This window comes from Olea europaea, chromosome 12 (genome assembly GCF_002742605.1).
Source record: "Olea europaea var. sylvestris chromosome 12, O_europaea_v1, whole genome shotgun sequence".
Classification (NCBI taxonomy): domain Eukaryota; kingdom Viridiplantae; phylum Streptophyta; class Magnoliopsida; order Lamiales; family Oleaceae; genus Olea; species Olea europaea.
The window spans coordinates 9,846,717-9,860,316 of NC_036248.1; the positions used below are offsets into that span (position 1 = coordinate 9,846,717).

Sequence of the window (13,600 nt, forward strand, 5' to 3'; positions counted from 1 at the left end):
ATATCCAAATATCAGAAACATTTATGCCTTTTCATTGACATGTCAAATGGACAGCAAGAAGTGGAAGCTGCTTATTCAATCACGGGGACGTTCTTTTATATTTTCAACTTCAACACCAGTGCCTGTTGTTGCAGCAGCTCATGGTTAGATTTTGTACTTTGAGAATGTTCCTTTACGTGGTTTATCAGTCTACCATAGTATCTTGCATTCCCTCACTTGTAATTTTTAGCCTTTGAAGCAACATCTTTACATACCATCATCAAGTTTTACAGTATATCTGTTCGTGTTTATGGTTAATATACATAAAACTGAAAACTTAATTGGGTGTTGAATGAGGCCTTCTGCAATTGATTAGGATGCATTTTCTTGTTTTCTGATATAACTTGTGCAGCTGCTGTCAGCGTGGCAAAGGAGGAGAGATGGCGTAGAATCGCTATCTGGAAGCGAGTGAGAGACTTCCAAGCTTTGACAGGAATCCCTGTCACAAGTCCTATAATTTCACTTGTTGTGGGCAGTGAAGGGAAGGCCCTACAAGCTAGCCGGTCTCTCTCTCTCTCTCTCAACACACACACACACACACACACACACACACACACACACACACACAGACATTATGGTTCGCCATGTAAGTTTAGTGATGTTGTTCATAACTGTCGTAATCACTGTGTATCAGGCACCTTTTGAAATTAGGTTTTCACATAACTGCAATCAGGCCGCCAACAGTGCCACCAAACTCCTGCAGGTTTGTTGCATTTGTATGCCTTTGAATTTTAATGACGACTTTAAAATTTGTCGCTCATCCTTTTGGTGGTCCTATTTGTGATGCCTGTAAATTAGGTGCTCTTTTGTAGTGTGAATGTGTTTATTTGGGCCAGTTCACTTGTGTTTTTCGATAACAAGGTCGATGTAATTCTTGTATGGGTTCAATTCTTAAACATTATTGTGTAGGGTCATCTTATTTACTCCAAAACATTTATATGCATGTAGATTAGTCCTTCCATAAGGGAGAAAATGAAAGATGAAATTTAAGATCTTGTTGTCCGGTGCCTATCTGCAATTCTCGCCACCTTTGCCATATTGTGCACCTAGTTCCTGGTTAAGAAAATATCTCCTCATGTTGGTTAGTTAGAAACAGTTGGATAAGACTCTTGTCTGAAACTAGAAAAGGTAGCTCACTAACCTATTGGAGTAAGAAGTTTTGTCCAAAAGCCTTGGGCTAGAAGACGTACCTTCAGGAAACTGAAGATGGGAAGCTTTTATTTTGGCGTGTGTTTGGAAATCTACTTGGAAATTTTGATGACACTGCCAGTTGAGGACATGAGTACAAACTTGGAGTTTTGATTTTTCCTATCAACTTTTGATGCATATTGGTTTTGCTCCTTACAGGTTAAGGATAACTCTGAGCGCAGTACACACATTGGATGATTTGAGAAAGCTCACAGATGCATTGTCTCAATGCATCAATTTTCAGGAAATCGAATGCTTATGCACAACCCTTGACTCCAAACTTTAGCATTATCTATATATTCTTCCATCAATCTTGGAGTCTCTTCAGATGTCTTTATGCATTCTAAATGTACTACATATCATTTTATAGTATATCTAACACAGTGAAACTCATTGCCTTTTGAGCATCAACGAAGTCCTCAACGAGGACTGAGGCAATTTATGATGAATCACATTTATATTCGTTGAATTTAAGAACCGAAGTAGAAGGCACTTTGAGCTCATGTTGGTTATAGTTCTGTAGTTCAGTTTCAGTGGTTGGCAAAGCAATGTCATGCATTTTCAGGCTGATGAATCATGGAGATATCTTTTTAATTGCTTGCACTATATTTTTCTACAGCAATAGGTTATTTGAAAGTCTTGTATTAGGTCATTCGTATTAAATTGGCTAATTTGTCAAATGAGCCTTCTTAAAATGATCATAATGAAAGGTGTCCCTTTGTTAATGTTTGTTTAGAACTCCGTTCACATGGAAATTTTGATGGGAAGGTTTCGTTTTAGCACTTCATCATTTATCAAATTTCAAAAGCACTATTACTATTGATGAATATTAAGTTTTTAATTATTATTTTTATTTAGTATTTTCTCTATTTAGGATTATTCATTAATTAAAATTAGCTATTTATTATGAGCTACGAGAGACCCGATCAACTCTGAAATTGTCAATTTGACAAGTTTTTGATTTGGTTTACTATCTTTAAGGCTCGTGAAGAGAATTCATGAATCGAATCCTACTCCTTTTTAAACTGTCAAAATCTTTCCATAAAGATCGAAGCTTCAATCGTACTTTTTCCTAACCTCGAAATTCTTGCTTTAAAGTTTCTATTGAATTTATCAGCTTTAAATTGCCTACTGCTGACCACAGTTTGTGTATGGTCGACCAATTTGAAATTAAACAAATTTGTTGCGTGTGCTTGTAAGTTAAAATATTTAAGAATCTGAGTTCTATTGAGGAATTTAGTTGAATACGAAAGTAGCTACAACTCACTCAGTTTGATATTTTTTTTCATTGCTTATGTGGGCAGCAATGGACAGTTCTTGATATAAGGAAATGTTACAGATTTAGCCAAATATACCATTGTATGGCATACCAGTGTCTTAAAGAGTTTTCTTGAATTTTTGCAACTAGTCAACCACAAAAGAACCATTATTTATATGGAATCCAGCAACCTGATATTAGTTGGAAATTTCCCAACAAGGTGGTTTCAATTGTGAAAGAGACTTAAGAATTGCTTTCCTACTATATAAAAAGGAGAATGTGAAGTTACTGTAGAAAACAACAGTGACTTAATCCATTTTATTTCATTGTAGTTTCTTTTCTTTTTTTTTTTTATTATGGTGGGGGAGCAAAACAATGTCGTTTGCTTTGCTTGATATATATTTTATTATACTGTAAGAAAATATTGCAACACGCAATTTCCATACCTCCCACCACTCCTTGCTCAACCACTCTTATATAGATACATATAGTAGGTATATAAGAAAAAAAATCACTTTTATATTAAAAAAATTAAAAAATAAAGATAATATGAGACAGAAAATATTTTACAAAAAATTACTTTTAAGTAAAACATTTGAAGAGAGAAGAATTACAAAGAATTTTAAATTGAAAAAAAAAATATTTATAACGTAAAACTACACAGCAAAAAAAAATTCTCAAATCTAAATCTCCGTTTGGAATTATTAAAAAATAAAAATACTAATAATAAGATAGAAAATATTTGTAAAATGTAAAAATTTACTTGTAAGTAAAAAATTGAAGAGAAAAGAATTTTAAATTGAAAAAAAATATATTTATAACGTAAAACTATACAGCAAAAAAAAAAAAATTCTCAAATCTAAATCTCCGTATGGAATTATTAAAATATAAAAATAGTAATAATAAGATAGAAAATATTTTTAAAATGTAAAAAGTTACTTGTAAGTAAAAAATTGAAGAAAAAAATATTTATAATATAAACAACACAAATATTTCAACAAAAAATTAAAAAAATCGCTGTGTGAGACTTGGGTGACATTGTCTCCATGCACACAATGTGTGCATGGAGACATGCACACTCCGTGCATGGAGGCAAAAATTTTATTTTATTGTTTTGTTTTTTTTTTTTTTTTTTTTTTTACTTTAAAAATTTTTTTTTTAATTTTTAAATTTTTTTTTTTTTTTCTTTTTCATGTCCTAGTTCCACCTTTTTTTTTTTTGGTGCTTATGGCATTTTTTTTTTTTTTTTTTTTTTTTTTTTTTTACATTATAGATATTTTTTTTCAATTTTAAAATTTTTTAATTCTTTCCTTTTCATAATAAAACATAATTTTTCAATTTTAACTAAATAATATTTATATATCCTCTTATAGAAATCAACAATGAATTTCTTGATACAAAAACAACGTCATTTTTAATATAAATCTTTGATGGATTTATAGAATTTATATTGAAATTTCTTTAAATATCTCTGCAAGTCCGATTAACACTATTAATTATGGATGAATTATGCAGACTTCATTCCTCGATTTCATTTCCTATTGATAACAACAGTACGGGAGGATTTATCATCTGGGTTTAATACAAACAGCTCAAACTCATCATGAGATCAAATGATCAGAAATTTCAGATATAATCAAGGCCCAGATTGCTAATCACCCTCTTTATCCTAATTTGGTATTTGCCTACATCGATTGTCAAAAGGTAACCATGTTGAATAATTTGTACAGATACACATTTTTCTTCAATGTTCTTCTTTATAAAGGTACACATATATATTTTTCTGTTTTTCTTTGTGTTCCAGTAGTGTAAGAATGTTTTTACATAGTTTTTTAATGTTAGTAGGTGGGAGCACCACCAAAAGTGGCATCATTTCTTGAAGAAATCAGCAAAGAAAGCCACCTTATTTATGCCTCCACTCAGATTGTAGCTTATCTTGAGCTAATTTTATGGTAAAATCTTTATAACAATGACTACACCGAGTTTGTATTGCATTGAGTTGAACGGAGCAGTGTAAAATGATTCATAGAGTTGGCGTCTAATTATTATGGAAAGTAATGAGTGTAGCACTCACTCTTAGTGCTATACACTCCGTGCATGGAGGAACCAAGTGTCCGTGCACAAAGTGTGTTCCTCTGTTAATGGAGCGGAACACACAGAGTGTATAGAAGAATTTTTTTTCCCCTTCTTTATCCTTTTATTTTGTTTTGTTGTAAATAATTTTTTTTCGATTTAAAAAAATTCTTTTTAATTCTTTTCTTTTATGATAAAACTTAATTTTTTAAATTTTAACTAAACAATAATTTATACATTCTTCATTTAACTTTCGTAAATTTCTTTTATTTTGTTTTTATTATATATATATTTTAAATTGTTTCAAAATTTCTTTTTCTTCATATTATAAATAATTTTTTTCGATTTAAAATTCCTTTTAATTTTTTATTTTACGATAAAACTCAATTTTTTCAATTTTAATTAAATAATATTTATTTTTAAATTAAATTTAAAAACTTTATAATAACTTTTTTTGTTTCTTTTTATTTTTGCCCGTAATTTTTTTTTTCAAATTTTGTCTGAAATTCTTTTTTTTTCTTCAATTTGTTAAATCATTTAGTTTGTAGCTATCATTATACACCAACACAAATAAAAAACGAAGCCTGTTTGATTAGCCATAGTGCTTGATTGCAATATTTTTTAGGGAATTCCATTCCAACATTTTCCCCCACACGTGCATTTTGTTGGGAATTCTGTTTCCAGCTTTATTATTATTATTTTTTAATTTTCAGCAATGGGAACGAAATCTATGAACAATTATAAAAAATTTATCTCTTAAATTAACAATTTTCATGAAAAATAAGATCAAATGAATACCAAAAAATCTAAAATTTCAACATTTTTTAAGTGAAAAAATTATATTAATCAAACACATTTAATTGACAATTTTTCAGAAAAACAAATTCCTAGAATTCGTTTTTTTTTTGTACCCAAATTCCATTGTTGCAATCAAATAGTTTAATAAATTAAAGAAAAAAATTTTAGGCGAAAAAATGGTTATTATAAAATTTTTAATTAAATTGTAATAATTAAAATTAAAATTAAATATTATTTATTAGAAATAAAAAATGACGTTGTATCATGAAACGAAAACAAAATAAAAGAAAGTTACGAAAATTAAATAAAGAATATATAAATACTATTTAGTTAAAATTGAAAAAATTAAGCTTTATCCTGAAGAGAAAAGAACTAAAAAGAATTTAAAATTTAAAAAAATTATTTACATTGTAAAGAAAACAAATAAAAAAAAGGAAAAAAATTTTCCCCATGCACGGAGAGAAATCTCTCCATCCATCCACACACATTCTAATGTGTGTGGATGAAGCGAAATTCTTCATCTACACACAGTAGCATGGAGAGAGCATTTTTTTTTTTCATTTTGTTTTGCTCATATTGTAAATAATTTTTTTTAATTTAAAAAATTCTTTTTAGTTCTTTTTTTTGCGATAAAACTTAATTTTTTTTAATTTTAATTAAACAATATCTATAAATTCTTTATTTAATTCTCGTAATTTTTTTCTTAATTCGTTTTATTTTTATTATATTTTTTAAAAAAATTACTTCGTATTATAAATAATTTATTTTTCGATTTAAAATTCTTTTCATTTTATCATTTTTAAAGTTTTAATTACATAAAATTTATTTTTAATTATTTCAATTTAATTTAAAAAAATTTATAATAACTTTTTTTTTTTTTAATTTTTGCCTACAATTTTTTCTTCTTCTTTTATTTATTAAATCATCTAGTTTTTTTATAATATGAAGAAAAAAGAATTTTAATGATAGAACGAAAAGAATTTTAAATCGAACAAAAAATTATTTATAATATGAAGAATTTTTTTTTAAAACAATCTTCAAAAAATATATAATAAACAAAACAAATTAAACAAAAGAATGTTGTGAAACTTAAATAAACATATAAATATTATTTAATTAAAATTTAAAAAAATTAATTTTTTTCATAAAGAAAAAAGAATTAAAAAGGATTTTAAATCGAAAAAAATATTTATAATATGAACAAAAGAAATAAAAAATAAGTAAATGAGGAAAAAATTAAAAAATAAAAAGAAATTTTCATGCATCCTATGATAATCCAATAAACTAAATGATTGGACTTCACCAAATACTTCAAATTTTCAACTGGTTTTGAAAAATCTACAATTTTGACACCAATATCTTTAATTTGTTAAATCATTTAGCTTTTTTTTATAATATGAAGAACAAAGAATTTGAATCATAGAACGAAAAGAATTTTAAATCAAAAAAAAAATATTTATAATATGAAGATTTTTTTTTAAAACAATCTTCAAAAAATATATAATAAAAACAAAACAAATTAAACAAAAGAATGTTGCGAAAATTAAATAAAGAACATATAAATATTATTTAATTAAAATTAAAAAAATTAAGTTTTTTCATAAAGAAAAAAGAATTAAAAAGGATTTTAAATCGAAAAAAATATTTATAATATGAACAAAACAAATAAATAAGGAAAAAAAATAAAAAACAAAAAAGAAATCTCCATGCATCCTGCGATAATGTAATGAACCAAACTATTACATTTCACCAAATACTTCGAATCTTCAACCAGTTTTGAAAAATCTATAATTTTGATGCTAATAAAAATATAATAAATACAAAACTCGTGCAACGCACGTGTGAAAGACTAGATTTAATGTAATAATGTCGATAAGTAATTATCATAAAATCTGAGCAAAGTAATGTGAAAAAATTGGTTGCCACAACGGGAACATAGAAAGAGGGCAATGCTTCGAATTTGATATATTTATTTGTAATGATTAATAGTGGGAACATAATAAAATTTATAGTTTTAAAATAAATCATTCATTCATTCAAAGTTTAACACGTGAATAAAATTTTAATCGTGCTAAAAAAAATTAATTTTATAACACTCGTAAATTTTAAGCATGTGATTTATACAATGCAATTTAATTTGACTAATAGCTACCGTTGTTGTTCTCAACCATGCTCTACCCTTTTTGTCCCCAACTTTAATTTCTCTGCATCGTTATCCTTACGTTTCTATTTTTAGGGAAGTTTATAGGGAAGAGAACCACATCCCGAATGTTTGGTCCAAGTGTGTACAAGTTGTGACCGCATAAATTTACCTGGGTGGTAAACTAGGGAAAAATGTCGTCACTTCTCAGAATTAGTCAGGTGAAGATTGGATATTTAAGCTATCAAAAAAATAATAATAATAAATAAAGTTAAGGCTCAAACATTCTCTTTTTGACACTTCTATCGCAAACGTTTTCAATTACAGCACAAGGACTTTCAGGCGATAACTGTCCAAAGTCTCGGGTGAGGTCTACCTATTTAATCAGACCAAAAAATTGAAAGGGCAAAATGAACTCTCTCATTTTTCCATCTAAAACAATAAAAGGAAAAAAAGAAAGTCATTTTACGCAAACCCACGGTTTGCATCTATGTGGGGGCACGAGTCAGGGTAATATGACCTGCATTCCGACAATTCGACCTTTAAATTCTTATTTATTTTATTTTTGCTTTCAAGTATTGGAAAAGCAAATGTTTCTTTAAAAATGTTATAATCCGGACCACATTATTGGAGAAAATAAGAGATTAAGCAACAATATGAAGTAATTGATTGCAAAACACAAGAACAAAATAATTGACAGAGAAATTATGAGATTTTATTATAAAGCTTAGAATTTGTCCATTAGACTTTCAACTTCCAACTCCCATTAAGACTTTCAAATAGAACTTCAATTAGAATTTGTCCATTAGACTTCAAATAGAATCCCAAAAGCATTCTAAATAGAATTTCTCATCATGTGCACTTAAGTTAGAACTCTCAATCATTTTCATCAAAAAATTCGGGTCACACTCAAATTCTAACAATTTCCACCCTGACACGAATTCCACTGCAATGAACAAAACTTGAAAAAAATCTCCACCTGACACAAATTTCACTGCAAGTAATAAATTTGAACTCTTCAATGAAAAGCACAAATGAACTTTTTCATCAACAATTCCAACTAGAAATATTATCCACCTCCGCTACTTCAACTAGGGGCAAAAGTGATCTATTGACCGACAAATAAGGCTGAAACAAGCCCTGTAACAGAATCACAACTGGATGCATCAAAAGAATGATCTTGGCTAGAATCGATATCCTTAATCGCATTCAAACCATCAATAAAATCAACAAAATTACCTATATGGAATTTTATGGCAAAAAATTTGTCTATTTCTAGCAAGTGAATATGATAACTCCGTCGATAATGGTGGCAAGACGGACTCATATCTTCAAAATTCAACTGAGATGTATTCTTAAAGGAAACCTCAAATTAGACTCTAATGGTACAGAAGTCATCTCTAAATCTACCTGAGTTTTTAAATATGTCGATTATTCGAAAAATTCTGTATAACACTACAAGACATATAACAAAACATGGGCTCCTTTAAAAACCTTCAGGACTCCACCTTCAACAATGTACTTGTACTCTTTTGAATAAAGAGTACTTAGGAGATAAGATTTCTCTTCGGGTCTAGAACATTTCTTAGTGCATCAAGTGCTCTAACCGACCCATCAAACATCTCTATTATAACCCGACCAATACCAGTTATCCGATAAGGTGTATAATTATTGATCATCACAATACCCTTTGTAACTTCTTCATATGGTGAAAACAATTCCCGATTGGGTGACATATGAAAAGTGTAAGCAATATTCAAAATCCTAGCCTCATCAAGTTTGGAGTTGTAGTCAGACGTATGTAAAAGCTCTCCATCACTATGAACAGTTTCAACAATGGCTTCACAAGAAGTATTTAATTGGTTTTCCTTCAAAAAAGTTGCAGCCAAAATTTCTCTATTACTCAACTTATAGCAATCCTTAATAAAGTGCCTCGAATTCTTGTAATAAATTTTGAAATTAGACCTTAATTTGCTCTTTGCACAACCACCATAAAAAACAAGGCCATCTCGATAAACCTCAACAATATATTTCATTTTTTCCTTCGAAAATAGAGCATCATAAACTTTTTCAATGGTGAGATCAAGACTATGCCCCTGTTTGGTAGCAAATTTTCACCCCAAAATTTTAATTTTTTTTTACCATTATTTTACTATTCAAGCCATCATTTTTTATTTTTTCACTTACGGTTAAGACTTACTTTTCTTTCTAACGGTCAAAAAATCAATTTTCATAATCACTATCGAATATGCCCTATATAATATCGTATCTTTAAACAACAAATATGAAGTGGGCAAAAAACACAAGAAAATCAAACCCATAGAGCATTACTCGCTTCCTAATCTGTCATAACGAAAATCTTGTACTGCGATCCAACAATGGAATATCAAACTTCATAATTACCATCACGAAAAATCAAGTTGAGCTATTAACTCGATCAAAATCTTGATTCTCCCAAGAATTTCTAAACCAAAAGTTCTGATACCACTTATTATAATTCAGACCACTTTGTTGGGTTAAGCCACAATATGAAATAATTGATCGCAAGAACAAAAGAACAAAATAATTGTCAGAGGAATTAATGAATTTTATTATAATATGGAGAAAGAATATAACGATTTTATATTTATAATTAGTCTAACTTATAACGAGGCTAAACAACCTAACTAAATTGTAGAGAATGACTAATATATATAGGGAACAATTCAAACCCTAGAAAGTAGAATTGTAGATTAAATAGAACGCCCAAAAGTTTACTTATCTTGATCTCTTTAAGTCCAACACAAATTTCAACTTATAACGAGGCTAAACAACCTAACTAAATTTACTAGTTGTTGACGATACTTAAATTTTAAAGAATTTCATTGAAATCTTAATTGAAAACTCTCAATTTTTAATATATTTTATTAAAATCCATTAAAATCTCAATTGAGTACACCTAAATTTAGAAAGATTTTTAAAATATATCACAATCTCAATTGAGGACACCCCCCTCTCAATTATCTTCATTGAAGAATTCGGGTCACATTCAAATTATAACAAAAAAATTACTTTAAATATATTAAATACAATGTTCTGAATATGGCTTACAAACTTCATGAAATTTGCCCGAAAAAGGCTGAGTCCGCTAATCAAAATAAATTAAAAAAATATATTTTTATTCAATAAAAATTGAAATGTTTATTTTATTACGGTAATACTTTTGACACATATATCCCAACAGAGCGATTAGAAGAGTAGTAGTAAATTGTTCGCCAATCTCCTCTCGTGAAATCTGGTTTGAGCGAGAGGAATACACGAATTATTATTACTTGATCTGCACCGAGACTCTCTTAAATCTGAACATTAATAAAATATTACAAAGTTTTTTGAAGTTGGATTAAATAAACCCAACTATCTTCCCAATTATTAAATTTAAATAAATATTTCACTTCATCCACATCTTGTGGGACACCAACCGATTTATTATATTTTGCTTTGACATCTTGTGAAAATTACACATTAAGCTATACGATTATTCAGCTGACTAATTTTGTGCTCTTTATAACCGGTATTGGCAAGCTAATCAATTATTACATTTTGTTTAGTAACACGTAGACATCGGAGGAATTAATGCAAATGTGAACAAACATATTTAGTAACATCGTTAACGGTATTATCAACGACATGTCCAACATTGCTACTCGTCAAATTAAATTGCATGATTGATCCTTGTCATTATAGGATTAGCTATCCTTATGCTATTACTTTTTAGGACTTCATATTCTCGTACAAATAGGATTATCCATTTTTTCCTGTTTAATATATGATTATGATTTATTTGACAGAAGTCTAGTTGAACTTGATCTATATTTAAACTTCATTCAGAAAATAAGATAAAATTTAATTAGGCTGAAAATAAGTAATTAAAAGAAACGTAAAAATTAGAAGTCGCAAACCCAATTTGAATTCATCGTGTACAAAAATAATAAACGCTGAAAACTAAACCTAGTCAAAGTACAAATAACAAAAACTAGGTTCTAACGTGCAGATAATTTTTTTGCACCATCTCCACATGAACGAAGGGTACTCGAAAAGGAATGGAAAAATACGTATCCCCCGCATGCATGCCCACAAATTTTCTCGACTTTTCCACTGCTCTCACTCGACAAATTGTACTGATAAACCAGTAAATCCGTTGCAATGAGCAGAAATTTTCCGTTCAGAACAGTAAAACCGGCCACCACTATATCGGACCCCTCCAATCCCATGTCTTCTACGCGCATCTCAAAAACCTGATGCCATGAATTTTTTTCTTCATCACATAGCACCCAGATGCTAAACACATTCTTGTTCAATTTGACTAAACATATAGACTGCACAGAATTTCCTGAATTTCCCCACTTAAAAATACTTATTCTGCAACCTCGATCATGAATACCTCTTCTTGAATTTTCAGGCAATTTCAAGAACTTTGTAACACAGTTCTCGACATCATAAGCCACAATATATGGCCAAAAGAATGGGCCTTCTCGAAAATATCGACCGGTGTCGGAAATTAGATAGACCACTCCATTCTGACACAATGCTGTTTTGTGACAAAGATTTCGGCCTCTGCCAATCTTTATTCTCCCTCCATCTTTCCAAATTTTTTCTCTGGGTGAGTAGATTTTGCAGAGGGGGTCAGAACCCCAATGAGATGGCCACATTATTGACATTAACATGAAATCATCAGTAATCTTATCAACATTATTGCATTCAAAAATTATTCTTAAGTCTCTTTCAGAGTTGAAACCATCTGGGTAGGATATTTCCAACCAATACTGGGTTGCTGGATTGCATATAAATAATGGGTTTATGTCGTCGATGAATTTTTGACAACAAACCAGGCCATTACTCGAAGCAAGAACCCTACCAGTTCTTGCAATAAATTCAAGAGAACTGTAAGGCACTTGTAAGCCATCTATGGAGTTTCTAATGCATGAATCAAACTTTAGAATTTTGGAGTACGGCGGCCTTGAATTTGTATCCAGTTGAATAAAGAAATCTTTATCGCCAACCAACTGCGTCTTTTCGCATTGCATTTTAACAAAGAAATTATCGAATGGTATCTGGCTAAATTGTTTGGAAAGTGAAGAGAATTTGTATATTGATTTCACAGGTAGCCATGAGAATATCTCCATAAATTCATGTTCGTATTCCATGGTTTTATATTTGTTGACGTGAGAAAAGAGAAGATAATATAATCTGATTAATTTTGACGGTGAAGCAATGCATGACTGCTAAATTGCTAATATATGCATTGGCTTCTTATTTATACAATTTTGCTTTTGATTTCCTGATCCTTGATGAATTAGGGTTTTCTAGCCTTATTAGGATACACAATCTGATCAAATCTGAGCAATCTTTTCAGAAAATAAATGAGTTTCCAAAAATCACAATACAAAGTTGTCTACCACCCTTTGAATTTTCTTGAGATTTGATTAGCGGGAAATTAATTATTGGTTTCCACTTACCATATAATTTCTGATTTGAAATAAATCGATAATATTAATTTAAAATTAAACACTTCAATCAACATAGAATTTCCGATTATTCTAATAGACAGTGTAAATCATAATTGTTCCTCATAATTGTTTGCATAACGGGACCATACAAAGTTGTTTACAATTCGAATTTTCTTCCAACTTAAGAACTGATTAAATATCAAGCACGTGACTAATTAATAATTTATTGACAAATATTTAGCTATATTCCAAATATATTACAAACATAAATTATTTTGTTTTTAATTTTTTCAATTTTCTATAATAATTTTTTTAAAAAAATTACCAACAAAAAATATTTCGTCAAAAATGTTTTTGAAAGTTTTTTGAATGTCTTATGTTTTTAATAGATAGAAAAAGGGAAAATTGCAGTAGCGGAAAAATACTTCACAGAATTGCACCAAATGCAGGTGCAACATCTAGTTTGATATGCTATTTTTTTTTGGGTCAGTATTCGACATATTGCTGTCAAGTGTCTTTTATATAAATTTTGGAAGCCAAATTCTATGTGTAGAATTGCTAAAGAACTAAATGAGTAATATATTTTTTTTTTTTTTTGGCAAAAGTGATGGAGCGATT

The 13,600-nt window shown here is 29.2% G+C and overlaps 2 protein-coding genes across 2 annotated transcripts in view; one reads left to right on the forward strand and one right to left on the reverse strand.

Moving 5' to 3' along the window:
* LOC111405552 (8-amino-7-oxononanoate synthase) overlaps window positions 1-1,952 on the forward strand; it is a 6,623-nt gene extending 4,671 nt beyond the window's left edge. Inside the window, exons 8-11 of the mRNA XM_023034498.1 lie at window positions 55-143; window positions 392-542; window positions 674-742; window positions 1,387-1,952. Coding sequence (XP_022890266.1) covers window positions 55-143; window positions 392-542; window positions 674-742; window positions 1,387-1,513 — 436 coding nt within the window. The 3' untranslated portion in view covers window positions 1,514-1,952. The remainder of the gene's footprint in view (window positions 1-54; window positions 144-391; window positions 543-673; window positions 743-1,386) is intronic.
* Window positions 1,953-11,515: 9,563 nt separating this feature from the next.
* On the reverse strand, window positions 11,516-12,679 carry LOC111406558 (F-box protein At5g49610-like). The gene has a single exon (XM_023035963.1). The coding sequence runs from the start codon at window positions 12,677-12,679 to the stop codon at window positions 11,516-11,518; it is 1,164 nt and encodes a 387-aa protein (XP_022891731.1).
* Window positions 12,680-13,600: the final 921 nt, after the last annotated feature.

Coding starts and splice junctions, on each gene's coding strand:
- LOC111406558 (XM_023035963.1), bottom strand. CDS start 12,679: ATGGAATACGAACATGAATTTATGGAGATATTCTCATGGCTACCTGTG.